At 48.8% G+C, this 26557-nt stretch overlaps 1 protein-coding gene across 2 annotated transcripts in view; it reads left to right on the forward strand.

The window, feature by feature from the left end:
• Positions 1–26341, forward strand: part of Daglb (diacylglycerol lipase beta) — a 40161-nt gene extending 13820 nt beyond the window's left edge. The window contains exons 5-15 of one of the 2 annotated variants that reach the window (XM_021161880.1): positions 441–563; positions 3566–3693; positions 6262–6388; positions 9001–9084; positions 11849–11926; positions 16142–16222; positions 16535–16662; positions 22874–22942; positions 23028–23100; positions 24751–24998; positions 25096–26341. In XM_021161880.1, the coding sequence (XP_021017539.1) occupies positions 441–563; positions 3566–3693; positions 6262–6388; positions 9001–9084; positions 11849–11926; positions 16142–16222; positions 16535–16662; positions 22874–22942; positions 23028–23100; positions 24751–24998; positions 25096–25288 (1332 nt within the window). In that variant the 3' untranslated portion in view covers positions 25289–26341. The remainder of the gene's footprint in view (positions 1–440; positions 564–3565; positions 3694–6261; positions 6389–9000; positions 9085–11848; positions 11927–16141; positions 16223–16534; positions 16663–22873; positions 22943–23027; positions 23101–24750; positions 24999–25095) is intronic. The other variant, XM_029477329.1, reaches the window with a different exon arrangement.
• The last annotated feature ends 216 nt before the right edge of the window (positions 26342–26557 follow it).

Here is a 26557-nt window from a genome sequence, read left to right on the forward strand (position 1 = left end):
GAGAGCTGGCCCAGGGGTTAACAGCACCTCCTACTCTTACAGAGGACCTGCATTCAGTTCCCAGGACCCACACTGGTTAGCTTACCAACACCTGTGACTCCAGCTCCAGGGGATCCACACCACCTTCTAGCCTCTGAGGGCTCCCACACTCTTGTGGCATTTACACGAACTCGCTCACACGGGCACGCACATGATATAAGTTTGTAATTGAGAGGTAGAGGCAGGAAGATCTGGAATTTCAGGCGGTGTTTACGGACTGAGTCAAAGGCCAACCTAAGCTGCACAAGACTTGTCTCAAACCAAAAGTAATAAATTCCTCTTTCTGGGTAATGTGCCTGGCTACTTGCATATCTGCTTACGAACTGTGTTCAACTGGATGCTAAGGGCTTCCCGGGCAGTCTGATGGGTCTGACGGCAGACCATTGTGCTTTCCCACCCAGGACACAGACCTGGTGCCCAGTGATATCGCAGCAGGCTTCACCCTTCTCCACCAGCAACAGGACAATATCAGCCACAGCCGGGAGCCTCCGGAGGTGGTGACCCACACACCAGGACAGCCTCAGGTAATGACAAAGCCACCTCTGACGTCCATGCTTCTGTGTGGATCTTCAGAGGCGTACAGTCACAGCTGGGCAGGGGGCATGCAGGAGGAGGGAGCAGGAGGATGGTGAGCAGGAGGCTAGCCTGGGCTATAGAGTGAGTCCAAGGCTAGAAGTAGACCCTGTGTAAGAAAAGAGAAGGAAAGGGAAAGTGGGGAAACGAGAGGGAGGCGGAGACAGAGGGGAAGGAGTAGAGAAGTGACTAAGGAGAATTTTAGTCGCTTTGGACTGAGACTCCAGGCTCAGGAAGCCCCACTGTGTCTCACTGTCCAGACTGCATTGTAGGAAATCCAGTGTTAGGCTCTGTGTTCCAGAAGATCTTCTCGTATGGGCCTGAGTCACCCCATAGTGTATTTTCAGTCAGAGTCTAGAAAGCAGAGAGAGTTCAAGCTTTGTCTGACGAACAGGTTCCTGCTATAAACTCACTGTGTTTTCCAAAGAGAAACTCGTGCCAGGCTTAGCAGTGTACACTGGCTATTCCAGCAATCCAGGGAGAGGCAGGGGGATTGCCAGTTCCAGGGCACCCTAGGCTACACAGTAAACAGGACAAAACTCACTGTTCCCTTCCCTTCCCTCCCTCCCTCCCTTCCTCCCTCCCTCCCTCCCTCCCTCCCTCCCTGCCTCCCTCCCTCCCTCCCTCCCTCCCTCCCTCCCTCCCTCCCTCCCTCCCTCCCTCCCTCCCTTGCTTCCTTCTTTCCTTCCTTCATTTACTCCCTCCCTCCCTCCATTCTTCTCTCCCTCGTTCCTTCCCTTCCTTCCTCCCTTCCTCCCTGTGTGCCTCCTCTCCCTCCCTCCTTCCATCTCTTTCTCCCTGCCTCCTTCCTAGTGTGCCTTCTCTCCCTCCTTTCCTCCTTCCCCCTCTCCTTCCCTTCCTCCATCCCTCCCTGCCTTTCTTCCTTCATTCTTTCTTGAACCACTGAGCATGGACTCCAGAGTCTTGTACATACTAGACAAATGTATACCACTGAGCCATGCCCCCAGACCCTCAAAAAGAAAGAAAGACGTAACAGAAAAATACCATACAGAGAAGCCACAGGCTGTGTCCCTCTGTCTCTGCCACGACAGCGGGGCATCCACGGTACTGGAGTGTCTTAGTTTCTCTTCTGTTGCTGAGATAAGGGACCAAGACAACTTAAGAAAGAAAGCATCTGGGGCTTATAGTTCTAGAGGGAAGACAGGCATGGTGCTGGAGGAGGCTGCACAGTAGAAGGGACAAAAACTAAGACATCTTAACACACACACATCTTAAGACACAGCCATGAGGCAGGAGGGAACTACAGGGAACGGTGTGAGTCTTTTGAGACCTCAAAGCTCTCTCCCAATGGCAGAGCTCCGCCAGGTGTTGGCAGCACCCTTGTTGTCGGGTGGAAAGCCATGAAGGTCTCCAGGCATGAAGCTCCGCAAGAGTCAGAAAGGTCTGCAGGGATCCCTGCCTGCCTACCATCTCTGGTGGAATCCACTGCTGGCTGTTTAAAAACCAGCTTTTTGGAAGTTGGTGCGTCTGAGAGTTTAAGACCAGCCAGAGATACATACCAAGACCTTGTCTCAACAAAGAAAAAGTGCTAGGTGTGGTGGCACATGCCTTTGGTCCCAGCACTCAGGATGTAGGGGTGGGCAGATCTTTCCAAAGAAGAGGACAGCCTAGTCTACATAGCAAGTTGTACGACAGGATAGCCAGGGGTCCACAGAGAGATTCTGTCTTTAAAATAAAAATAAAGACAAACAAAACCATTTTTCCCCTACAAGAGGCTGGAAAGATGGCTCAGCTGTTAAGCACTTACCACAGAAGGGTGAGGACTGGAGTTTGGATCCCCAGAGCCCATGTCAAAGCTGAGTGGGCGTGTTGGCCCGTCTGTAATTCTAGTCTTGGAAGGTGAAGGTGGGGTGGGGGATCCTTGAAGCAAGCTGGCTAGGGAGACTGCCTGAGTCAGTGAGCTCTGGGTTTGAGTCCGAGACCCTGCCCCAGCGAGTAAGATGGAAGAGCGATTGAAGAATATTCTCATTATGTGCCTTTGGCCTAAACACACACACACACACAGAGAGATGGACACATCAATGCCCACACCCTTGCAAATACACATACACACAGGTGTGTCATAAATCCACGTGGGGAGAAAAGGAGAGTTAACAGGATCCACAGTAGAGAGAGAAGCTCGCCGACGTTCAGCCCTCATTTTCTGAAGGAGCAGAGGGGTTCAGCCTTCTTGGGAAAGACTAATACGGCTGACTCACTCCAGTTATTTTGTTCAGTCATCACATGGAATTAATTGGGGCTAGAAAGGCTCCAGCTACCAGAGTTCTCTTGCCCTTGTTGCCGAGAAAGAAATCTCGGTCCCTTTCAACCATAGCGAGCCATAATCAAAAGGAAGAACTCCAGGTTTGCCAGGAGTGTCTTAGGACCTGCAGTCTCTCACATAGCACCAAGTGCAGACTATCCAGGGAGACAACATTTCTTCGAGGTTCAAACAGCCTCAAAACCACTTCTCAGCCTCTACTGATTAACCCAAGCACAGCAAAGGCTTTGCTGAGACATTTCACTCAGAGCGAGGCTCAAAGGCTTTTCAGAGTCGAGGAAAGCGCAGGAGATGGAATGCTGGAGTCCAGCTTTAAGATCTCAGTGTGCCAGTGGGTAAGGCTCAGTGGCTAAAGTGCTTGATTTGTTAGTGGGGGGGCCTGAGTTCAGCTCCCCAGAATTCACACAAAGCAGGACGTGGTACTGAACACTCCTGTAATCTCAGGTTTCCTACAGCAAGATGGGAGGGAGCTGGGGAGAGAGACAGAGAGACAAAGAGAGACAGAGACAGACAGACCCTGGAAGCTGGAGGACCAGCTAGCTGGGGTACCCAACAAACATGGTTACGGTTATGGGAGAAGTCAAGGACAGCCGCCCAAGGCTCCTGCGGGGCGACATGTTTGCCCGCACTGGAGTGCACACACAGCTAAGCTTCTTTCCTTCTCTCTCCCAGGAAACTGAGTTAGATGCAGAAGTGGAGAACTGCCATCACTACATGCCGTTTGCAGCAGCTGCCTATGGGTGGCCGCTCTACATCTACAGGAACCCGTTCACCGGGCTGTGCAGGATTGGTGGTGACTGGTAAGTCAGCGTAGCCTGATCCTTTCAGATTTTTTTTCCCTCTTTAAAAAAAACAAAAAACAAAAAAACAAAAAACCTACATTTCAAAAGCATACAAGAATAGAACAACAACAAAAAAGTCCTAAGTTCTCTATCTAGAACTGTCTAGACCTGTGACTCACTATGTCCTGAGTTCTCTAGATGTCACACTTTATCTCTTTTAAAAAACAAAAATTTTGGCTGGGCAGTGGTGGCACATGCCTGTAATCCCAGCACTTGGGAGGCAGAGGCAGGTGGATTTCTGAGTTCAAGACCAGCCTGGTCTACAGAGTGAGTTCCAGGACAGCCAGGGCTACACAGAGAAACCCTGTCTCAAAAAAAATTTTTTTTTTCTTTTTAGATAAAGGTTTTATATAGTCCCTGCCTGGCTTGAGAGAAACTTGATATGAAGACCAGGCTGGCCTTGAACTCACCAAGATGACTTCCTCTGCCTCGAAAGTGCTGGGATTATAAGTAGACACTGGCACTTGGAACTTTTAAAAAAAGCTACTTGTAATTAGTTACATTTGTCTATTTGTTTGTTTGTTTGTTTGATGTGTATGTGCAGTGAGGATGTGGAAGATACAAGACTCCTTCTCTTTCTGACACTGTTGCATTGATGCCACGCAAAGAATGAAAAGAAAGACTTCCCTTTCTTAGTGAGCCAAGGCTAACCCAAATGTGATTGAGTCAAGGCTAGCCCAAATGTGATTGACAGCTTCCCTCCGTGTCTTCTGTATGTCTGCAGCTTGTAGTCTGTGGCCTGTCTGTTGTGCGTCTGCTCTTTGTCTGTTGTCTGTGTTGCCTGTCTGTCCCTAACAAAGAGCTTTGCTTCAGTTATTGACAAGGGAGGAAAACATGGGAGCGGGAAGGAATGAGGGGTTTCTTCTACAGAGATCTTTAGCTGAGTTTCACAAGGAAGTTACTTTACTGACCTAGAACAGCACTCAAAACCGCACACAGATGTCATCCACCTGTGTCACCATATTGTTTCCAACATTCATGTCATAGTCATGGCTGCTTCAGCAAATTACCACAGAGCACACCCACGTGTATACACACACACACACACACACACACACACACAGTTATTCTGGATCAGGCTATGGAAGAGTAAATAGTCCACGAGTGGAACTGTGCAGGCCAGGAAGTGGTGGTGCACACCATTAATCCCAGCACTTGGGAGGCAGAGGCGTACAGATCTCTGTGAGTTTGAGGCCAACCTGGTCTACAGAGCGAGTTCTAAGCTTGTCTCAAAAAACCAAACTAAAGAAAAGCGTGGAGCTGTGCATTTAATGTGGGTTAGAAGGTGATTACGTGGGAAGAACACAGCAGATTAAGGGCAGTTACGTTGTTCTTTTAAGGGCAAGTTAAACTTAACCAGGCTGAGTACACAGTAGGACAGCAGGTTGAGGACCTGTCTTACATGATCTCAGGATATATTATGAACTTGATTACAAGGTCTGGAAAATGTTCACTCTCTGAAGGTAAGAGGGACTCACACACTGAAGGGGTCCTGGGAGTCAAACTCAGATCACCAGGTTTGGTGACAAGTATCTTTCCTGCTGAGCCATCTTGCCAGCTCAGGCTTCTTGATCTGTTAACATCTTGCCTGGATGTCCTCACAATATTCATTGCAGTAAAATTATAAAAATCAGGAACTTTGTCTTTGATTGTTAACTGGTAACTTGTATTTGAGTTCTTCCTGTTGACTCAGTAATATGCATGTGTGTAATAGATGAGACTGGAGTGTGTCCGAGTGTGTGTGTGTGTGCATGTGTGTGTGTGCGCGCACACATGCTTGGAGTCCAGGGGAGGACACCCCTGTCCTGCTGTTCTTCTCTCCCCTTTATTCTCTTGGGATAGGGTCTCTTTCTCATTCTACCTGGAGCTAAGCTTTTGGCCAGCAGCCCCAGCTTCCTCCTGTCTCCACCCCTAACCTCATGGTGCAGGGTTACACACACACACACACACACACACACACACAGCTATACCGACCTGACTGTGCAGGGTGGTCCCTGTCTCCTTGGTTACTTGAGTTTGGGTAGTTTTGAGACGGGGCCTCCTGTAGCCAGGGATAGCCTCAAAGTCCTGATCTTCCTGCCTCCACCTCCCAAGGGCTAGGGTTACAGGCATGTGCCACCGTATGGGCCTTCTTCCTGCATTTCTACTGGAAAATTTTAAATTTTTCTTTATTATTAATGTATGCATATGATGTATGTGGGTGCGTGCATGCTAGAGCACGTGTGAAGGTTCAGCAAGACACCCTGTCTCAGAGGAGTTAAGGCAGAAAGAATGTCAGAGTAGGAGATCCCATGTCCATGTATGTGTGAGTGCACACATGAATGAATGAATGAATGAATGAATATCTAGAATGTAGTAACTCACTGAAAAAGCATTTGTCCCATGTGCAAGCCCCACGGATCTGCTAGAATGTCTGAGAAGTGGCCAGCCCTCCCCTCCCGAGTTCTCTAGCTAAATCCTACAGCGGGGTCACCGTGTACGGTGGAAGGCAGGGGTACCACAGTCACCTCTTTCCGTTCCCTGTAGTTGCAGAGCCAGAGACATAGAGTACGATGCAGTGGAAGGTGACCAGCACAACTGCCACTTCGCCTCCATCCTGAAGACCACAGGGCTGCAGTACAGGGACTTCATTCACATAAGCTTTCACGACAAGGTATTGTCTCAAACGGGGTGCTCTAGATGTGGGTCCTGGACTCCTGTGGGGCCTGGTGGTGGGAGTGTGTGTTTGTGTGTATCTGTGTCGGTGTGTTTTTGTGTGTGTGTGTCTGTACATGAGTGAGTGTGTGTGTGTGTGTGTCTGTGTCTGTATATGTAGGTGAGTGTGTGTGTCTGTGTATGTCTGTGTGTGTGTGTGTGTGTTTATGCATGTATGTCTGTGTCAGTGTGTGTGTATGTCTGTTGCTGGGACTTCAACTAGGACCTTTCACAAGCTAGATAAGCACTCTACCAGTGAGCTATATTCCTAGCTCTTATTAAAAAAACATCTTTATAGGCTGAGCAGTGGTGGCGCACACCTCTAATCCCAGCACTCGGAGGCAGAGGCAGGTGGATTTCTGAGTTCAAGGCCAACCTGGACTACAGAGTGAGTTCCAGGACAGCCAGGGCTACACAGAGAAACCCTGTCTCGAAAAACCAAACCAAACCAAACCAAACCAAACAAAACAAAACATCTTTATTAGTGGTGTGTGTGTGTGTATGTGTGTGTGTGTGTGTGCACTCTTGCATGTGTGCAAACAGGTCCTGCGGATTGAACTCAGATTATCAGGCTTGTCAGTGAGTGTCATAACTTACTGAACCATCTTGCTAATTCCCAGCCTTTCTTTTTACTTTTGCAGACACACACACACACACACACACACACGCACGCACACACACACAGAAAGCTTACCTACCCGCTTGAAAGTCTGTGGTTAGCATTACTTAGTTGCTCTCTAACCTCTTGTGTGGTTAACCTCTGTAACCGCTACTGGTGGCGTGCAACTGTTTTCAGGCTCTGTGGTCCACAGAGTGTTTTGGCAGAACTTTTAGGAAGAGTTCTATAGTTGGGCTGGCGAGGTGGCTCAGTGGGTAAAGGTATCTGCCTCCAAGCCTGAGAAGCCACGTTCAATTCCTGGCATCTATACAATAGAAGGAGAACGAGCTCCCTCAAGTTGTCTTCCAATTGCTTCGCACATGCCTTGACACGCACATGCACACACACAGCCTCCACACAAAACTCCTGAAATTGCCAAGTATGGTGGTGTGTGCTCATAATCCCAACCTTTGAGAGGCCGAGGCAGGAGAATAGAGAGAGACCCAGTCAGAGTGCCGAGGGCCATGCAGAGGAACGGCAGATGGCTTTACGTCATGGATGCAGCCCCCAGCTTACCACCGCCACATGGGTGAGCCTCGGTGTGGCGCGGTTCCGAGGACCGTGTGTCCATGAAGTTCCGAGGACTTCGTGCTGTTACGGGGTTCTGCTCTGCCTGCTGCCCTCACATCCCTCTTAATCTAAGAGTTCTATTAAAACTCTAAGGGGTTTCCAGTCCCTCAGGGGACAGTATCTTTGACGCATACAATGCTATGCCTGATCTCTCTCAGGCACTGCTGCTGGGGCACATTAATGATCCTGTCACCAGAACTTAGAGATGCAGATTGTCAGCCATGAGAACATTTGGAAAAATTAAATTGTTAGTGAAGCTAGGTTGAGATGTTTTTATTACTGGCTCTGATGGAGAAAATCTTAGGAAATAATTTATAGTTCAGAGAGGCACACTCTTATTAGCTAAACTAGGGACCTTTTAAGGTCAGGGAACAAGAACAATGGCAGCCCTGGCTGACGTGACTCTCACTGAGTCTGGATTGTTGATAATTGATTTCTTGTACCCATTTTTGCCCTCAGCTTCCTGATAGGATTTATTAAGATTTACTGATGAGTAGATATGCATTCTGAGGATTTAAAGTTTGGGAGTGGAAGGTTGGAATATCCTTGCTTCTGTCCGTCAACTCTGTGTGTGTGTGTGTGTGTGTGTGTTTGTCTGTCTGTGTGTAAGGTTTGTGTGAATAGGGGCTGGAAAACTGTTGGTGTCCATCCATCACCTATGTGTATGTAAAGCTTGTCTGGTGTGTGTTGGAGCTTGCTCCATCCACCAATTTTGTGTGTGTGTGTGTGTGTATGTGTAAAATGCTTGGAGCCCACCTTCTGGAGCTTTGCTCTACCATTTTATATGTGAATATAAATATATGTGTATATGCTTTTTATGTGTATATGCTTGTCTATAGATCTATCTATATATATGTATATATGCATATATGTGTGTATAAACACATGCATGCACATGCATATTTATATGTATAAAGTTGTTGGACTCTGTTTTTTTGTTTTGTCCACTGAGAGAGAGCGAGAGAGAGAGAGAGAGAGAGAGAGAGAGAGAGAGAGAGAGAGAATTTTCTCTCATTCCTTCTCTTTCTCGCCGGCCCCAAAGGGTTAAAGAGTTCATAGTTTCCTGCTGACCACAGGGAGCGCCAGCTTTGTTCCCTCAGAGGAAAGTCTGCTGAGTAATTTCTCTAACCACTGGCAGCCTTTGGCAGCAGCCCCTGTAGGTGTCTGGATCCACCCCCATCAGCAGCTCTAAGCCCTGACACCCTTAACGGCTGCCTGCCTCAGTTTACCCACTGCCTAGACGCCAGAGCCGGTCACTGGCATCAGAGAAAACCAGGTTTCTCTGTAGTTGGTGTTGCTGTGCTGCTGTGAGTCCCACCTTGTGCTGGTTTCTTGTCTTCCAGGTGTATGAGCTGCCCTTCATAGTGGTTCTGGACCACCGGAAGGAGTCTGTTGTGGTCGCCGTGAGAGGGACCATGTCTCTCCAGGTAATGCTGGTGTGCTTGACAGATTCAGACCTGGACTGGGTGGGATCGGGGAGTTAGGCACAAGTGAGGTGCTTAGAGCTATGGAAAGCTTCCGTTAGGAACAGAAAGCCACTGCCTGCGAGGGAACCAAGGGAAGTTGGGTTGTGAAACTCTGACTGGAAACATGGGGACATGGCTCCCACTCAGCCACCAGCTGTTGGCAGCAGAGATGCCAGCACGTCCCAAGACAGGCTCAAGGGATACCTACATGGTTTGCCTCCTGCCGACCTTTAGAGATGCCTAGATGAGCCCCAAGCCTAGGGAGCCCACACTCTAATTTCTGCACCCAAAGCCAGATGGAACGGCAAGACCAGTCTTGTATCAGAAGACACAGAGCCATGTATGGTGGTACACTCCTGTAACCCCACCACTCTGGAAGCTGAGGCAGGAGGATTGCAAGTTTGAGTCCTGCTTGGGCTACATAGACAGCATTTTTAAAAGGAGGCAGGGCCAGCGAGGGAGTCGACTCAGTGGTAAAGAGGAAGGACCTGTATACAAACCCCGGAACTCACATACAATCCGGAGGCCGTAGCCTCTGTGTGTGTCATCTCAGCTGTCTACAGCAAAATGGGAGATGAAACAGGAGTCTGTCTGCTGGAATGCCAAGGGCCACAGTGCCTGGTGCGTACATTGGCCAGCAGGAGACCCTGGGAGATGAAGGCTGGCATCTGCATGGTTCTCTGATCCAACCACCATACCTGTTCCATGACACAGGTGCATCTGCTTTGTACACACGAATATGCACATGCACAAGACACAACACAGATTAAAAAGACTGTCAAGTTCGTTTTGGGGTTCTCTGCAGGCCGTCCCTTCCTCCGGTCCCCATATGCTGCCTTGAGCCCCTTGTCCCCCTGTCCCCTCCACCTCCTCTTTTTGTTCAGCTCCTTCCGTCTTCATCATCTGCTTTCTGGTGGCTTCTCTGCCACCCTTTCCTCTCACCTCCTGGTCCTTTGCTTACCCAGAAAGGACCAGTGTTACTGCCGAGCAGGCAGGAGGGGCCTGTAGTCACAGATACTGTGAAGGCTGAAACAGAAAGTTTTAAGTTCAGGGCTAGCCTAAGCAACTTAGACCAATATAAAGCAGGCCTGGAGGGATGGCTCAGCCCTAGGTGAGCTCTGGCTGTTCTTTGAGATCCGAGTTCAATTCCCAGCACCTAGTAGCAGCTCATAACCATCCGTAGTAACTCCATTTCCAGGGGATCCAGCACCCTTTTCTGGCCTCTGTGGATATCAGGCGTGCATGTGTTACACAGACATACATGTAAACAAAGCACTCACCCACTACATCATCATCATAAGGTGCATGGGAGGGTGGGCATCTGTGCCACAGCTTTAATTCCAGCCCTGGGGAGGCAGAGGCAGGCAGGTCTACACAGGGAGTTCCAGGCCAGCCAAGGCTGCCTACATACTGAGACCTGGTCTAAGAAAAGAGGCCTGGGCACCTGCCTAGCATCTCCCTGTCAGAGGCTGGGTCTCAAGATAGAGCCCTTAGGCTACCCTACTGTGTGGAAGGCCCTGACTCAGGCCTTAGTGTTATCCATTCCTCCTCACTCGGTCCACCATCTTAGATCTCACAGCCCCAGGCTCGCTGGCTGTGGAATTCTTTCTCAGCCCCTGCTCTGACCAGTTGGTTCCCCGCAGTGAGAGAAAGGTTTCCTGGCCTCTCAGTGCCCATCTCTGCTCTTATCCTGGTCAGACAGGCCCTTCCTGTGTAGCTCCCAAATGTCCCCAAATGCTGGAATTACAAGCAGGTTCCCAACACAACCTGCTCCAGTCTGTCCCCTCTGCTGTCCTCTGGGTTTTTCCTGTCCTTCTCTGGAAACCCCCAGTGCACTCAGCTTTCCGGAGGAAGGGGGTGCTTGTTTCCCATGCTCTGTGACCCGCCAGCCACTTCTTCCTAGTGCCACTCTGTATAGAGCACTAGTGGTGTGCCTGGTGTCCTCTGTAGACGGTTGAAGGGGCTTTTTGTCATATAGGGGTAAGCACAACATGGTGGCCTATGCCTGTAATCCCAGGACGGGAGGCAGAAGCAGGAAGAATTCAAAGCTAGCCTGGGCTACGTGGTGAGACCCTGTCACAAACAAAATTTGAAGCCACGTGGACCCCTGGAGGTGCTTGTCCCCAGGCGCTTGCTCCCTCAGGTCTGGCCACCACTCATTCCCACCTCTCCTGTGAGCACTGAGTGTGGGCTTCTGAGGACAGGAGCGGGGTTTGCTCTGGGCTGGGAAGGTCCCTAGATGGCGGTGCTGCAAGACAAAGGTGCTTCAGGGTGACCACTCGCCATCCTCCTACCCCTTACCAGCCAGCTTCCTGCCTCACCTGGGTTCTCTGTGGAGACTGGGTGACAGTTCTCTCAGCAGCCTGACAGCTCTGTCTGCCATGCTTCAGAGCAGTGGTTCAGCCTTCCTGATGCTGCAACCCTTGAATAAAGTTCCTCATGTTGTGGTGACCCCCCCCCCCAACCATAAAACTATTTTCATTGCTATTGTAATTTTACAACCGTTACGAATGATAATTTAAATATCTGTTTTCCGATGGTTTTAGGTGACCCCCATGACAGGGTCATTTGACCCCTCCCCCAAGGGGTCTTGGAGCACAGGTTAGGAACAACCACTTTGGAGTGCCCTGGGAGCCTGAGGCCAGGCCGTCAGCCCCAGCACACGCAGCCTTCACCACCCACTCTGTAGCTCCACGGGCTGACCTTGCTGTCTCCACATTCACAGGACGTCCTGACCGACCTGTCTGCGGAGAGTGAGACCCTGGAGCTGGGGATTGAGCTACAGGACTGTGTGGCCCACAAGGTAGGCTTGTTTTGAGAGGGGCCATTTCAGAGAGGTGGAGTCATGTGGCTGGAGCCAGGGAGGATGGACTGTCAATCAGACATGCCCAGTCCGGCTGCAGCAGCAGCATGAGGACTCCAGCCTCGTGGGCGGCACAGGCCGGACAGCTCACTTCCCACAAGTTCTCTGTGCTTGTGGCCAGAGCCTAGTTCTGTTTCTCTCTTCCTGTTCTGGGGGGGAGTGGGTGAGGTACAGTCCTTCCTGGGAAGAGGGAAACCCCACCTCAAGTGGGCTGTGTGTGTGCACGCGGGCGCGTGTGCGAGGGTGAAATGGCTTTAAATGTTGGTAAAATGAATACAATTACTCTCGCCCTGGAGAGTCCTAGGTAGGAGGAGCATGAATTTCCGGCTGAATTTCCGGCTGGTATTTGCTACACACACGGCAAGGTCCAGGCCATTGTGAGTTAGGTAGTGAGGCTTTTCTCTCAGCACACCAAAAATCACAGGATGGATGGGAAGATGTTCGCGTGGATGATAGATGAATGGGTAATGAGTGGTTGGACCGATGGATGGCTAGATAGATTGTGGGTGGATAACATTTATCCTTTTAACCATTTGAGGGTTCAGTTCAGTGCCGTCATGTGTTTGTACAATGTTGCGTTCCCATCTCTTCTGTCTGCACCCTAATTTTTGATGAACCCTGATGTTGGTGTATTAAACACTGTCAGCCCCACCCCCAGCTCTGGTAGCTTCTCTCCTACTCCCTCCCTTGTGAGTTTGCTTCTTCTAGTATTTGTCTCTGTGTGTGTGTGTGTGTGTGTGTGTGTGTGTGTGTGAGTGTGTGCACGCAGGTTCACATGTGAAGGTCAGAGGTTGATTCTGGATGTCTTTTTCAATTGCTCTCCACCTTATTTTTTGAGATATGGTCACTCACTGAACCTAGATTGGGTGTTTAAATCAGTTTATGCTGGGCCAGCTAGCCCAGCATAGAGAGAGGCAAACCACCCTAGGCTCTAGGTGTCCTCAGACTGCAGATGCATGCTGAGGCAAGTGTGAGTCCACACACACACACACACACACACACACACACACACGAACACACGAGGCAGGATGGCAGGGAGAAAGATAGCAAAGGAGCTGTGCCCACTAGTGGTGTATTATTTTGTTTGGTTTTGGTTTTTTGAGACAGGGTTTCTGTGTAGCCCTGGCTGTCCTGGAACTCACTCTGTAGACCAGGCTGGCCTCAAACTCAGAAATCCGCCTGCCTCTGCCTCCCAAGTGCTGGGATTAAAGGCGTGCGCCACCATGCCCGGCGACGTGTTATTTTGAGCAACCGTGTTGGCAACTCTTCCTGATCACCAAAACTTCCTGAAGCAGGGCTAGGGTGTGGCTCAGTCAGCACAGTGTCTGCTCGGCCTGCATAAAGCCCTGGATTCACTGTCCAGCATCGCAGAAGCTGGGAGTGGGGCTGCACACCTGCCACCCCAGGCTAAAGAGGCCGAGTCAGCTGCAAGCAGTGAGTTTGAGGCTAGCTTGGGCTACAAAACCAGGTCTCCCATAAAATAAATAAATCCTTCTTTTTCACTCTGCATATCTTTTATAACTCAATCTTGCTATAGTTCTCAAAATAGTGTCTTTTTAAAAAACATTTTTAGTTATGTGTGTTCTTTTTGTTTGTTTGTTTTTATTTTTCTGAGACAGTGTTTCTCTGTAGCTCTGGCTGTCCTGGAAATCACTCTGTAGACCAGGCTGGCCTTGAACTCAGAAATCTGCCTGCCTCTGCCTCCCCAAGTGCTGGGATCAAAGGTGTGTGCCACCACTGCCTGGCTACTTATGTGCCTGCTTGTCTGTATAGGTACCATGTGTTTGCAGTGACCATAGACTCCAGAAGAGGGCATCCCTTGGAATTGGAGTTACAGGCAGTTGTGACCACATGTTACAGGAGTTAGGAATAAACCTGGTTTCTCTGCAAGAGCAGCAAATGCTCTGAACCTCTGAGCTACCTCTCTATCCCCCAAAGTAGTTTCCTAGATTCTCACATATCTTTGTTAAAATGACCAATAAAGTTTGGTTTGCTGCTGACTGGGCAGGTTTAACACAGGTCTTACCCTTCCTAATGCCGTGACCCTTTAATATACAGTTCCTCACGCTGTGGTGACCCCAACCATAAAATTATTTTGTTGCTACTTCATAACTATAATGTTGCTTCTGTTATGAACGATAATGTAAATATCTGATAAGCAGATGGACCGTAGTGGCACACACCTAAGATCCCGGCACTTGGGAGGCAGAGGCAGGCAGAGCTCTCGAGTTCCAGGACAGCCAGGGCTACTCAGAGAAGCCCTGTCTCAAAAAGAATATATCTATATATCTATATATCTGTATATCTATATATCTGCTATTGCAGGAGAGTTGACATGTGTTCTCCTAGAGGGGTCATGGCCCACAGGTTGAGAACTGCTGCAAACTGTAACAGAACCCTCTGCAAACAGCTGTTTTGGGTTCTCCTATACACCCATCAACCTCGTGTGGTGAAGGATACATTGCAGCATCTGCTCTTCCAACGCAAGAATAAGCCACAAAGCCAGACCCTCAGACCACTGTTTGTGGGTTCTTTCATTACCACATGACCTGTAAGTGTGCCCCACTCTGAAAATATTCTCTGCATCTATCAGCTGTGGTTTGAAAGTTCAAAACACCAATAAACAGCTTCCTCAGCTCCCTCTGCTTGCTTTCGTTTGTGATCTTCAACTGAGCGTGGACTTAGCTCTTACAACTCAGAACTGTCTATTTTAAGCGTGTGTGTGTGTGTGTGTGTGTGTGTGTGTGCTGTGTTGAGGGTGCATGTTTGCCACAACGTGCATGCCAGAAAATAACCAGGAGTCAGTTCTCACCATCATTTGGGTCCCAAGAATAGAATTCATGTTGTCAGACTCAGCAGCAGGAACCTTTATCCGCTGTCCCGATGTGGCTGCCCCTAAACAGTGTGCTTTGACATCTTTATAAAAAGATCATCTAGGCATGGTGGTACAGTGCTTGGGAGACGGAGGCAGGAAGATCCAAAGGCTTCAGGCTGGGAGGATGGCCGAGTGTGGAGAGCTTGCCATGCAAGCAGAAGGACCTGAGTTTGGGTTCCCAGCACCCATGTGAGAAGCTGGGCATGCAACCCTGGGTCTGGGGAGGGAGGAGGTGGAGAGTGAAGACAGGCAGGTCCCAGAGGCCCACTGGCCAGCCAGTGTAGCAGGTTCCAGGGTCAGTGGAAAATCCCGTCTCAAAATAGAAGGTGGAGTTCAGTAGAGGAAGCTACCTAGAGTCGATCTCTAGCCTCACACGCACACACAGACAATGATCTCTAGCTTCACACGCACACACAGACAACTAACCCACACATCTACACACACAGCACACATTCACAAGAAGTACAAGGCCTGGCTGGGTCACATGCCAAATTTTAAGAGCCAGACTAGGCAATTTAGAGACCATCTCAAAAAATAATAACTTTTTAGAAGACATATTTATGTGTGTGTTTGTGTATGTGTATACATGGTGTGTGTGTGTGTGTGTGTGTGTGTGTGTGTGTGTGTGTATACATGCCCATGGAGACCAGAAGTGGAGCAACAGAGCCCTTGAAGCTGGACTTAGGGTGACTGTAGGTTGCCTATTGTGGGCGCTAGGAATTGAAGCCTGGTCCTTTGATGGAAGCACTTTTAATCATTGGTCCATTTCTCACCCCATAAAGATAATTTCTTTTTTTTTTTTTTTTTTTTTTGGTTTTTTTCGAGACAGGGTTTCTCTGTGTAGCCCTGGCTGTCCTGGAACTCACTCTGTAGACCAGGCTGGCCNACTCTGTAGACCAGGCTGGCCTCGAACTCAGAAATCCACCTGCCTCTGCCTCCCGAGTGCTGGGATTAAAGGCGTGCGCCACCACGCCCGGCTTAAGATAATTTCTAAAAGGTATGCCAGGTCACTTGCCCAGATGCACAAGGGCCCCAGGTTCAATCCTCAGTCCTTAGACAATTCAGTCAGGTGTGCTATGGGCTGGTACACAGAACTAACTACACAGCTACGCCTGCCTTGGAGATGGGTGTTCCTGGTACCGCTACTCACTTAGATTACAGCAAGCACTTGATGGCAGCCAGCCTCTGCACCACAGGCACAGGTCAAGATATATTAGTGAACAGCAAGCAGAGAGCCTGTCTTCTGAGCCATGCTGACCCCACCCTATCTGTATCTGCAGGGAATTGCTCAAGCGGCCAGATACATTCACCGCAGACTGGTCAATGATGGGATTCTGAGCCAAGCCTTCAGTGTCGCTCCGGTGAGATTGTTCATTTTCTTTTTTTTAAAGATTTATTTATTTGTTATTTATTTATTCATTCATTAAATGTATATAAGTACACTGTAGCTGTCTTCAGACACATCAGGAGAGGGCATCAGATCCCATTACAGATGGTTGTGAGCCACCATGTGGTTGCTAGGAATCGAACTCGGGACCTCTGGAAGAGCAGCCAGTGCTCTTAACTGCTGAGCCATCTCTCCAGCCCCGATTGTTCATTTTCTATTTTCTGTTCCTGTCACGTTCTATCTCCCTTCTTCCGGGCCTCAACTCCCTCTGCCCTCTGTCTCCTAGGAGTACCAGCTCGTTCTGGTGGGGCACAGCCTGGGAGCCGGCGCTGCGGCCCTGTTAGCCATCATGCTCCGGGGGGCCTACCCACAAGTCCGTGCTTATGCCTTCTCCCCGCCCAGGGGGCTGCTCAGGTAAGGCTTCCGGCTCCCGCAGGATGCATCAGGCAGCTGCTCGTTGTCTGTTTATATAGTGTAACTATATCTCCTTCTCAGACGTGTGTTTACAGCGCTGTGTAAAGCCGAGTTGTGGCCCAGTTAGTAGAGTTCTCGCTCACCTAGCAGGTGTGGAGTCTGGGTAGCTAGCGCACACCTGTCATCCCAGCACTCAAGAAGCTGAGGCAGGAGGATTACAGGGTTAGGGTGGGGTAGACGTCAAAAAAGGAAAAGAAATACTATGTAACCAAAGAAAGACTAAATCGGGCCTAGAACCTGATACAGAGCTGAGGGAGACATTGAACTGATCCTCCAGCCTCAGCCTCCCTAGTAGCTGGGAATTGTGATCCTGGCTAAATGACAGAATTCTAAGTTTTGGGTTTTTTTTTTTAAAGAGTTTTGTAATTGTGTGTGTGTGTGTGTGCACCTATAAAGGACAGCAGCATTATGTGTGTGTGTGTGTGTGTGTGTGTGTGTGCACCTATAAAGGACAGCAGCATTGGGTGTGTGTGTGTGTGTGTGTGTGTGTGTGTGCACCTATAAAGGACAGCAGCATTGGGTGTGTGTGTGTGTGTGTGTACCTATAGAGGACAGAGGCATCGGGTCCCCCTGGAGCTTGAGTTGCAGGCAGTTGTGAGCTGCGCAGCCTGGGTGCTGGGAACTGAGCTCGGCTCCTCTGGAGGAGCAGCAAGAGCTCTTAACTGTCAAGGCATCTCTTCAGCCCCCACGGTTGCCTTTTTCTTTTTTTAAGACCTTAATTTTAGGACCAGGGATATAGCTTAATGGCTAAAACACTTGTCTACCATGTGGTGAGGCCCTGGGTTCAATTCTCAATACCACTTAAAGAAAAATAAAGTTATATGTATATCTATATGAGTGTCTCCTACATATGTTGTGTCCATGGAAGCCAGAGGAAGGCAGCTGGAGCGCAGCAGGTGGTTCTGCGTCACCCAGAGTGATGCTGGGTTCTCTGCAAGAGCAGGGAACACTGTTACCCACTGAGCCTCTCTCCAGCCTCAAACTTTTCTTTTCTCTCTTTCTTTCTTTTTTTTTTTTCTTAGTTGAAGTGGCCTTTCTTTGCATGAGCACGGGTGAGTGTAAGGTGTATGTGTGGGTGTGTTTGTGCCCTGGTGCGCCATGTCTGGAAGATGATTTGGAGGAGTGGGCTCTACTCTTCCACTCTCTGCTAAGCAGCTAGTGTTTTTCCGCTGCTGAGCCCTTTTGTGATCCTCCCCTGCGCTTCACCATCTCCCCCAATCACTGCTCTCTACTTGTTCTTGATGGTGGTCACCTCGTCCATCACCAAGGCGGTTCACATGCTATGGGTGCAAACAAACAAGACCTTTCCTTATTTTTATGAGTTTAAAAAACTCCTTTTTCCTAGCTGATTGGGTATGTTGACTGAACCATGCTATGTAAACTTTTGCATTCATTATAAAAGAGACTTATGGCCAGGCGTGGTGGTGCACGCCTTTAGTCCCAGCACTTGGGAGGCAGAGGCAGGCGGATTTCTGAGTTCGAGGCCAGCCTGGTCTACAAAGTGAGTTCCAGGACAGCCAGGGCTATACAGAGAAACCCTGTCTTGGAAAAACAAAACAAAACAAAACAAAACAAAAAAAAAAAGAGACTTATGTCACAACAGCAACAAAAAGACTAAAAATAAGTAAATCTAAAAATAATTAAAATGTAGAGAAATGGGCTGGAGAGATGGCTCAGCGGTTAAGAGCACTGGCTGCTCTTCTAGTGGTCTGGAGTACAATTCCCAACAACCATTTGATGGCTCACAACCATCTATAATGTGATCTGATGCCCTCTTCTGGCATGCTAATATATATATACAGATAGAGCACTCATATACATAAAATAAATAAAGCTAAAAATAATAACAACCAAAAAAAGACTCAAATTAAGGATTCACAACTAAAAGGTCAGGCTAAAGAGATGGCTCAGCGGTTAAGAGCACTGACTGCTCTTCCAGAGGTCCTGAGTTCAATTCCCAGCAGCCACATGGTGGCTCACAACCATCTGTAATGGGATCTGATGCCGTCTTCTGGGGTGTCTGAAGACAGCTACAGTGTACTCGCATACATAAAATAAATAAATCTTTAAAAAAAATAAATGAATAAGTAATAAATAAAAGGTCGAAACAAAACACTGCATATTCATGAGAACATTTGAAAAACACAGAAAACACATCAAAGATCTGTAAAAGTATCCTTTATTCCCCTGTGGCGAGTGTTGTCTGGGAGGCTCACTGCCTCCCTCTGTCTGCCGACCTAGGCCTCGCCTCGCTCAGCCTGGAAGCTTCTGGCCTCAGTACAGTCTAATCTAGGCCCAAAGTGTTTTCAGCCTCTGAGACTGACTGCTGAATAAGCTCACCCTTTCTAGTTCTCTCTGAGCTCTGGCTGGCTGGCCGGCCAACTTTCTGGCTCAAACTGACTAATCTGGCTTCTCTCTCAGCCTCTGACTGAGTCGTTCTGCTTGGCCTCAGACTGACTGACAGTCTGTTCCAATCTTCTGGCTCCTTCCCATTCACCTGTGTCTTTAAAACTCGCCAGGTGAAACTGCCTCTCCTTCTGTCTGCCTTGCTCTCTTAGGTAGCTTCCCTTTCCTCTTCCCTATGAGAGTTGGGCGGATCCTATTATGTCAGATCTGTCTCTGATTTGTCACCTTTTCTGCTACTCAATTAGACATCACTTTCATTTGTTTTTCTCATTTTTTAAACTGATCAGTCTTAGAGGTGAGCAAATGGCCCTGGAATATTTTTTTAAGATTTACTACATATTTATTTATTTATTACTGCATATATGTATGTGAGTACCCTGTAGCTGCATCAGAAGGCGTCAGATTGCATTATAGATGGTTGTGAGCCACCATGTGGTTGCTGGGAATTGAAGGTGTATGCTAAGGGCTGAACCACACCACACCTAGAAATAGGGTATTTTCAGTAAATAACACAATCTCGGGGTTCACAGTGTGATCAAATATACTGCAAAAAGGATCCCTTGTTTTGGTTTGATTTTTGTTCCTGACAGTATACAGCCCTGGCTGGCCTTGAGCTCACAGACATTACGCTGCCTCTGCCTCCTGAGTGCTGGGATTAAAGTTGTGCACCATCATGCCTGGCAAAAGACCTTTCCTTTTGTCCAAGTCTGGGCATTATAGGGAGTACCACTCCTGAAAGGGAGAAGACAAAGTATAATGTAGTTTGTAAACTTCAATTTAGTCAGCTCCAACCATCTATGAACACATCGCTGTTTCTATGCCTCCCTTATCTCCAGCACAGTGTCTGTGCACACAAGCATGCATGCTCAAAAGCTAGCTTCGAAGCAAGTCTAAGGCATGCCATTGCTCCTGTAAGTACTAGAGCTAAAGAGAGAGAGCTTCAAAATATAACTTAGTTTTGTTTTATCATCATTGGTGTTTTGCCTGTATGTCTGTGAGGGTGTTGGGTCCCTGGAACTGGAGTTATCGATGGTTGTGAGCTGGCGTGTGGGTGCTGGGATTTGAACCCAGGTTCTCTGGAAGACAACCAGTGCTGTTAATTGCTGAGCCACTTCTCCAGCCCCAAGACAGAGATTTTGTAGTTGTTGTTTTGTGTTGTTTTAAAACGAGTTTCTCTGTGTAACAGCTCCTGGCTGTCCTAGGACTCTGTCTGTACACCAGGCTGGCCTCAAGCTCAAAGATCCTCCTGCCTGTGCCTCTCTGGTTCGGGGATTAAAGGCATGCGCCAAGACAGAGATTTTAAATTTTTTTTCTTTTTTTTTTTTTTTTTGGTTTTTTGATACAGGGTTTTTCTGTATAGCCTTGGCTGTCCTGGAACTCACTCTGTAGATCAGGCTGGCCTGGGACTCAGAAATCTGCCTGCCTCTGCCTCCCAGGTGCTGGGGAGATTTTAAATTCTTAAGTAATTTCTGATCACATTTCCCCAGTCAATTTCTAACGTTTCCCAGGTTGTCTGCAGCGGATCCAAGTTCTATTCCTTACCTTGGATATGGCAGATTTGCCTTGTAACTGTCTTCATGGTGTTTTCCCCTCTTAACTCCATTCAAAGTTTTACTGCTGTATGCATGCAGGTATGCATATCATGGCGTGCATCTGGAAGTCAGGAGAGAACCTTCGGGAATCATTTCTCTCCTTCCAGCTTGTTTTGAGGCCAGGTCTTCTGTTTCTGCCATACTGAGTAGTCCAGGTTAGCTAGCCCGCAAACTTCTTGTTCGTCCTGATTGTCAGGTCTCTGCCTCCCATCTCACAGTAGGAGCACTAGTCCTGCAGGTGCAACATCTCACAGTAGGAGCACTAGTCCTGCAGGTGCATACTTCTGCAGGCATCTTTTCCCTTATTTCTATAAGAAACCAGGTAATTTGTTGAGAAGAGCTTATCCCACAGCCTGAATTCGGCTATTTTTCCTTTGTTGTTGGGGAATGTGTTTTTTCACCTGACTGGGGCAATGGGCAATAAGAAACAATGGAAGCATGTCCAACAAGGCTGGGATCAAGTGGCCATGTGCCCTGATGGGGATGTGGGATGCTGCAGCAGCCCTGACACTTGGCACATTTATCATCTACGCTGAATGAGGGCAGGGTGATGACATAGTGCTCAGAGCAGGGCAATGTGTCTCAGTGGGGGCTTGGGGGCGGAGCCATCCAGGAAGAGGAAGCTGTGGCTGACCCTTCTGCACACTGTCAACACTCCCAGCCCTGTGGGTCTGAGGACTGAGTCCTTAATGTGGCTGTGCTCCTGTCCACAGTACGCATTCACCCATGCTGTGTCCCACCTGCATTGGTCTGTATTACACTGAAAACAAGGTAGGAGGGTGGAGAGACGGCTCTGAGCTCCTGAGTTCAGATCTCTCAACTACCCGAACTCTTGGGGGTCTGACACTCGCCTGGCCTCTGTGGCCAACCACATACGTGTTCACACACACACACACATGTTCACACATATCTACACACATAAATCCTAAAAGAGGGAGAGAAAATGGTAGTGACCACTGGGGAATCGGACCTGATTCAGAGTGGATGGTCTTAGCGCTGTATGCTTCCTGCCAGCCACACTCAGAGCCAGACTTGACCGTCTCTCTGTAGTGTTACGGTAACAGCCACGTGCTGGATAAAAGGCATCAGAGATTGAGAAACGGGAAGTGGGTTTCTGGTCCTTCTGCACAGCTTAGCTGAGTGACCTACAAAGGTCAGAAACAAGTTTCTGCTTGTGTTGAGGCATAACTCATACAAGGAAGACAGAGATGCAGAAACAGTGTGGGGTGTGTTTGGTTTGGGTGTGAGACCAGGTCTTACATCCTGGCCTGGATCTCATCATGTAGCTCAGGCTAGGCTCAGAGTCGTGAGCTCCCCACGTGAGCTTCATGAGTGCTGGTCCTATAGGTGTGCCCAGACTGGAAGCCTGGTCAGTTTGGAAGCTGCATTACAAGCGCGATTTGAGGGCTGCCTTTTAGTGTTACTTAGCTTTGTTTTCTATTCAGCGTCAACACAGTCCCCAAGTTCTTATTCTCTCCAAGAGTCCTTTGCACTAGAAGTCTATATTTCCTAGTTGCTAGTCACCTTTATATTTTACTTACATGTTTCCTTTTTAATGCTCTCTAGATAGTTTCTTAACTATGTAGCCCAGGCTGGTCAGTCCCAGTTCTCAATCCTTCTCCCTCTACTGCTTAAATGCTAGATAGGAACACAGTCTGACCTTGAACTCAGTCTAGCCCTGGTAGGCCGGTCTTCATGCCTCACGCTCCTGAGTGGCTGGGATCACAGGCCTGTGTCACCGCCCTGGGCCAGCCTGGCCTTACAGGTGCACACTGGAATTGCCTCTTCCTGCTTAGATACTGCCAGGGCACCTTGGGAGGTTGTGCCATCTGGGTCTGCTGGGTCCCAGGGATCATCTGAGGGTTTAGCTGTACATTCTCTTTTTTTGTTTGTTTGTTTGTTTTTTTGTTTTTTGAGATTCTCTGTGTAGCCCTGGCTGTCCTGGAACTCACTCTGTAGACCAGGCTGGCCTCAAACTCAGAAATCAGCCTGCCTCTGCCTCCCAAATGCTGGGATTAAAGGCGTGCGCCACCACGCCCGGCGCGTTCTCTTCTTGAATGTGTCCTGGGACTTTGACTTTACCCTGGCAGCTGTTCTATTGTCCCTCTGAAGCAGCAGAACCTAGACTGACTTGTCTCTTGTTTGAATTCCAGCAAATCCCTTTACGAGTACTCCAAGGACTTCGTTGTGTCGCTTATCCTAGGGATGGATGTGATCCCCAGGTCAGTGTGCTTTGAGGTTGGCCCAGAGGTCCAGGCTCTTGTCAACCCCCCGAGTGCTGAGCTCGGTCTGCTCTCTACCAAACAGGTTAAGTGTGACCAACATGGAAGACCTCAAGAGGAGGATCCTGAGAGTGATCGCTAACTGCAATAAGCCAAAGGTAACAACGGCTCAGCCAGGAGGAAGCATGCAGGAGGGGTCCCACCCAGAGGGGCAGGCTGGTGCAGTGGCTCGCAGCTGCAGCCTCTTGGCCAGCACACTTCCTGCTCTGTCTCCTTCTGCCCTGTGAACAGACCTCTGTGGGATTCTGCTGTCTGAGATGCAGAGTGACAGCTGGGAAATGCTACTGCCCAGGCTGCTGTGACCATCCTCCCAGGCTTTCAGTGACGGTGCTCCCAGCCTTAGACAAAGGCTGACACGTACAGACTATGAGAAGTTCTAGGGCCAGCTTGCTTGCCAGACTGTCTGACCAGCATTCCGTCCTCCCTCCAGTCTTCATCTCCACACACATACAATTAACTTTAAAAAAGAAAAAAGTAATTACAAGTTTCAATGGCAGAGGCTTGGGAGTGTACTGAGTGATAGAGCACTTCCTTAAGCATTCAAGAGGCTCTAGGTTCAAACCCACACTCACAGGAAAAGAGAAGACAGGACATTAACCAATAGAGGCTGATAGCCATGAGGGGGGCAACAGTTAGCGTTGGCCTATAATCCCAGCACCTGGGAGACTGAGGTAGGACTGCCAAAAATGTGAGGCCGAGCCAGGCAGAGCAAAGGAAAGCTAAGGAGGGGGCGGGGCTGGGGCTCAGTGGTAGACCAGTTGCCTAGCATGTGTGAGTCCCCAGTTCTATTGCCATTGGGTAGTTTTAGAAAGGGAGGGAGGGAGGGAAGCCTAGTGGGTAAGCCATGTGGCACCAAGCCCAGTCTGAGGATAGTCCTTGGAACCCAAGGGGTTGGAGGAGAGACAGCCAGGTCCCACAGTTTGTCCTCTGACCCTCTACCCCCACCACACACATATGCCACGCCAACCACAGAAACACATAAAATAAATGTGATCGATATTCTTAAAGACTAGATTAGATGTGTGTCCATGGGAGTTTTGACAGTATTCAAACCACTGCCAAAGTGTGTGCCACGGGCTGTAGGTGCTTTTATTTTCTTGCCCTTTAAAAAAATGCTGTTGCTAACCAGAAAATTTAATATTCGCTTCTTACCAGACATCTAAGGTTTTTGTTTTTGTGAGACAGGGTTTCTCTGTGTCGCGCTAGGCTGTCCTGGATCTCCCTCCCCCTGCCTCCTGAGTACTGGGATTAAAGGCCACCGCTGGCTTTTTCGTTTTTGCTTGAGATAGGGTCTCAGGTATCCTGGGCTGGCCTTGAACTGTGTAGCCGTTGACCATGAACTTCTGTCTTTACCTCCCAAGTGCTGGATTACAGGTGTGCACTACCATACCTGGTTATATATGGTGCTGAGGATGGAATTCAAGGCTTTCTTGTTAATAGTTTTTTAGAAAGTAGCACTCATCTCCTGGGTTAGCTCAGTGATATAGTCTTAGTATGTATACATCTTAGCTTTGGGATCAATCTCTAGCACACACACACACACACACATATACACACACACACATGTCTGTGCACATATATGTATATACACATATATATGTATACACACACGTGTGTATATATACACACGATTTGGGTTTTGGCTATTGCTCCAAGTACGGTGGCTCTATGGTTGTGGTAAAACAGGGCTGCCTGAAGGCTGCCACCCAGCACAAGACCAACCTAAGTCCTTGGGTCTCGCCTTTTAGTACAAGATCTTGCTGCATGGCTGCTGGTACGGACTGTTTGGAGGGAGCCCTGATAACTTTCCAACTGAACTGGATGAGGGCAACCAGGGGGCCCTGACGCAGCCTCTTCTTGGAGAGCAGACTCTTCTAACTCGATACTCCCCGGGCTACTGTTCCAGCGACTCCCCACTGGACTCCCCCACCAAGTACCCCACTCTGTACCCACCTGGCAGGATCATCCACCTGGAAGAGGAGGGTGGTTCAGGGAGGTGAGTATGGCGACCTGTGAGTCACGCCCACGCACTGAGTGTGACTGGGATCTGCCCCACATGCAGCCTCACTAATGGATGTTCTCTTCTGTTCGAGGTTTGGCTGCTGTTCTGCTGCCCAGTACAGAGCGAGGTGGGCACACGAAGCAGAATTCAGTAAGATCCTGATAGGCCCAAAGATGCTGATTGACCACATGCCTGACGTCATGATTCGGGCCCTGGACAGAGTGCTTGCCGACAGAACAGCCTGCGTCTCCTGCCCAGGGCAAGGCGGCTCAAGTGTGCCTTAGCTCTACTGGACCCTGACCGGCACAATGGACTGGCAGTTTTGGGAGGTTCTTTTGTTGTTGCTTTTGTGTTTTGTTTTTTTCTTAAGACTGATTGACTGTGAGTGGCTTCTGTGAGGCTGGTATGGTGGTATCTGTCTATCAACAGTTACCTGAGGGGTCCCGGCAGAAATGGACACCAATATGACCATACAATTTATACAACCTTTTCTTTTCTTTTTTTTTTTTTTTTGCTTGTTTTGATTTTTCAAGACCGGGTTCCTCTGTGTGGCGCTGGCTGTCCTGGACTCACCCTGTAGACCAGGCTGGCCTCAAAACTCAGATCTGCCTGCCTCTGCCTCTGAGTGCTGGGACTAACGGCATGGGCCACCACTGCCTGGCCTATGGAACCACTTTTACACTTTTAACCACAGTATTAACAGGATCCGGAGTTGGGAACACGCATAGGTGTTGGGACTTGCAGGCCAGCCCATGGCATAAGCCACCTAGGAAATCTACATCTAAAGACCCTCAGTGGGTCTGCAAGGCCCCTGCTCCCGATGGGCTCCCATCCTGCTGTTTACACGAGTCTGAACTTTTAAGACAACAGATGAGCACTTTATACTTGCCTGCGTTCTTTCCGGGGTCACTAGGACAGCCCGAGCGTCCTCTGAGCTGGCACTGCAGCCCCTCTCTCATGGATACATGAGCTAGCTGATCACTAACTCTTATGTATGCTTAATTCTCACATTATCCGACCTCTGAGCCAGGTTGTAGGCTCAGGGGAATTTAAAACTAACTAAATAAATAAATAAAGTAGTTGGTATACCATCAAGAGCCTGCAAGGAAGGTGTGGGATTCCTGGGAGCCAGGAACTTGCTGAGTTCCACTGTGCCATTTCCCTGTGTCAGTCAGGACTCTGGGGTTACAAGCATGGACTACTGTACCAGGGGTGATGAGGTTTTGCCTTTCCATTCTAAACCAAGTTGCCTTGTCTCTCTGGTTACTAAGAACTGCATACATTATAGAATCCAACAAGCACAGAACACAATTAAAAAAAAAAAATCCAGAAAACAACAAAAAAGCCAAGTATGGTGGTGGCTCGGGCCTGTTATCTTCACCACTTAGATGGGGGCAGGAGGACCAGACACTGGAGGTCACAATTTTAAAGGATCCAAGCCATATTTTGCTACACGAGATGTCTCCAAACAAAACTCCAAAGGGGGGCAAGTAAGACTGAAGGGAAACCTTGTAGGATATTAAGTATACCTGTATGGAGACACATTGTTATCC

This window comes from Mus caroli, chromosome 5 (assembly GCF_900094665.2).
Source record: "Mus caroli chromosome 5, CAROLI_EIJ_v1.1, whole genome shotgun sequence".
NCBI classification, from domain to species: domain Eukaryota; kingdom Metazoa; phylum Chordata; class Mammalia; order Rodentia; family Muridae; genus Mus; species Mus caroli.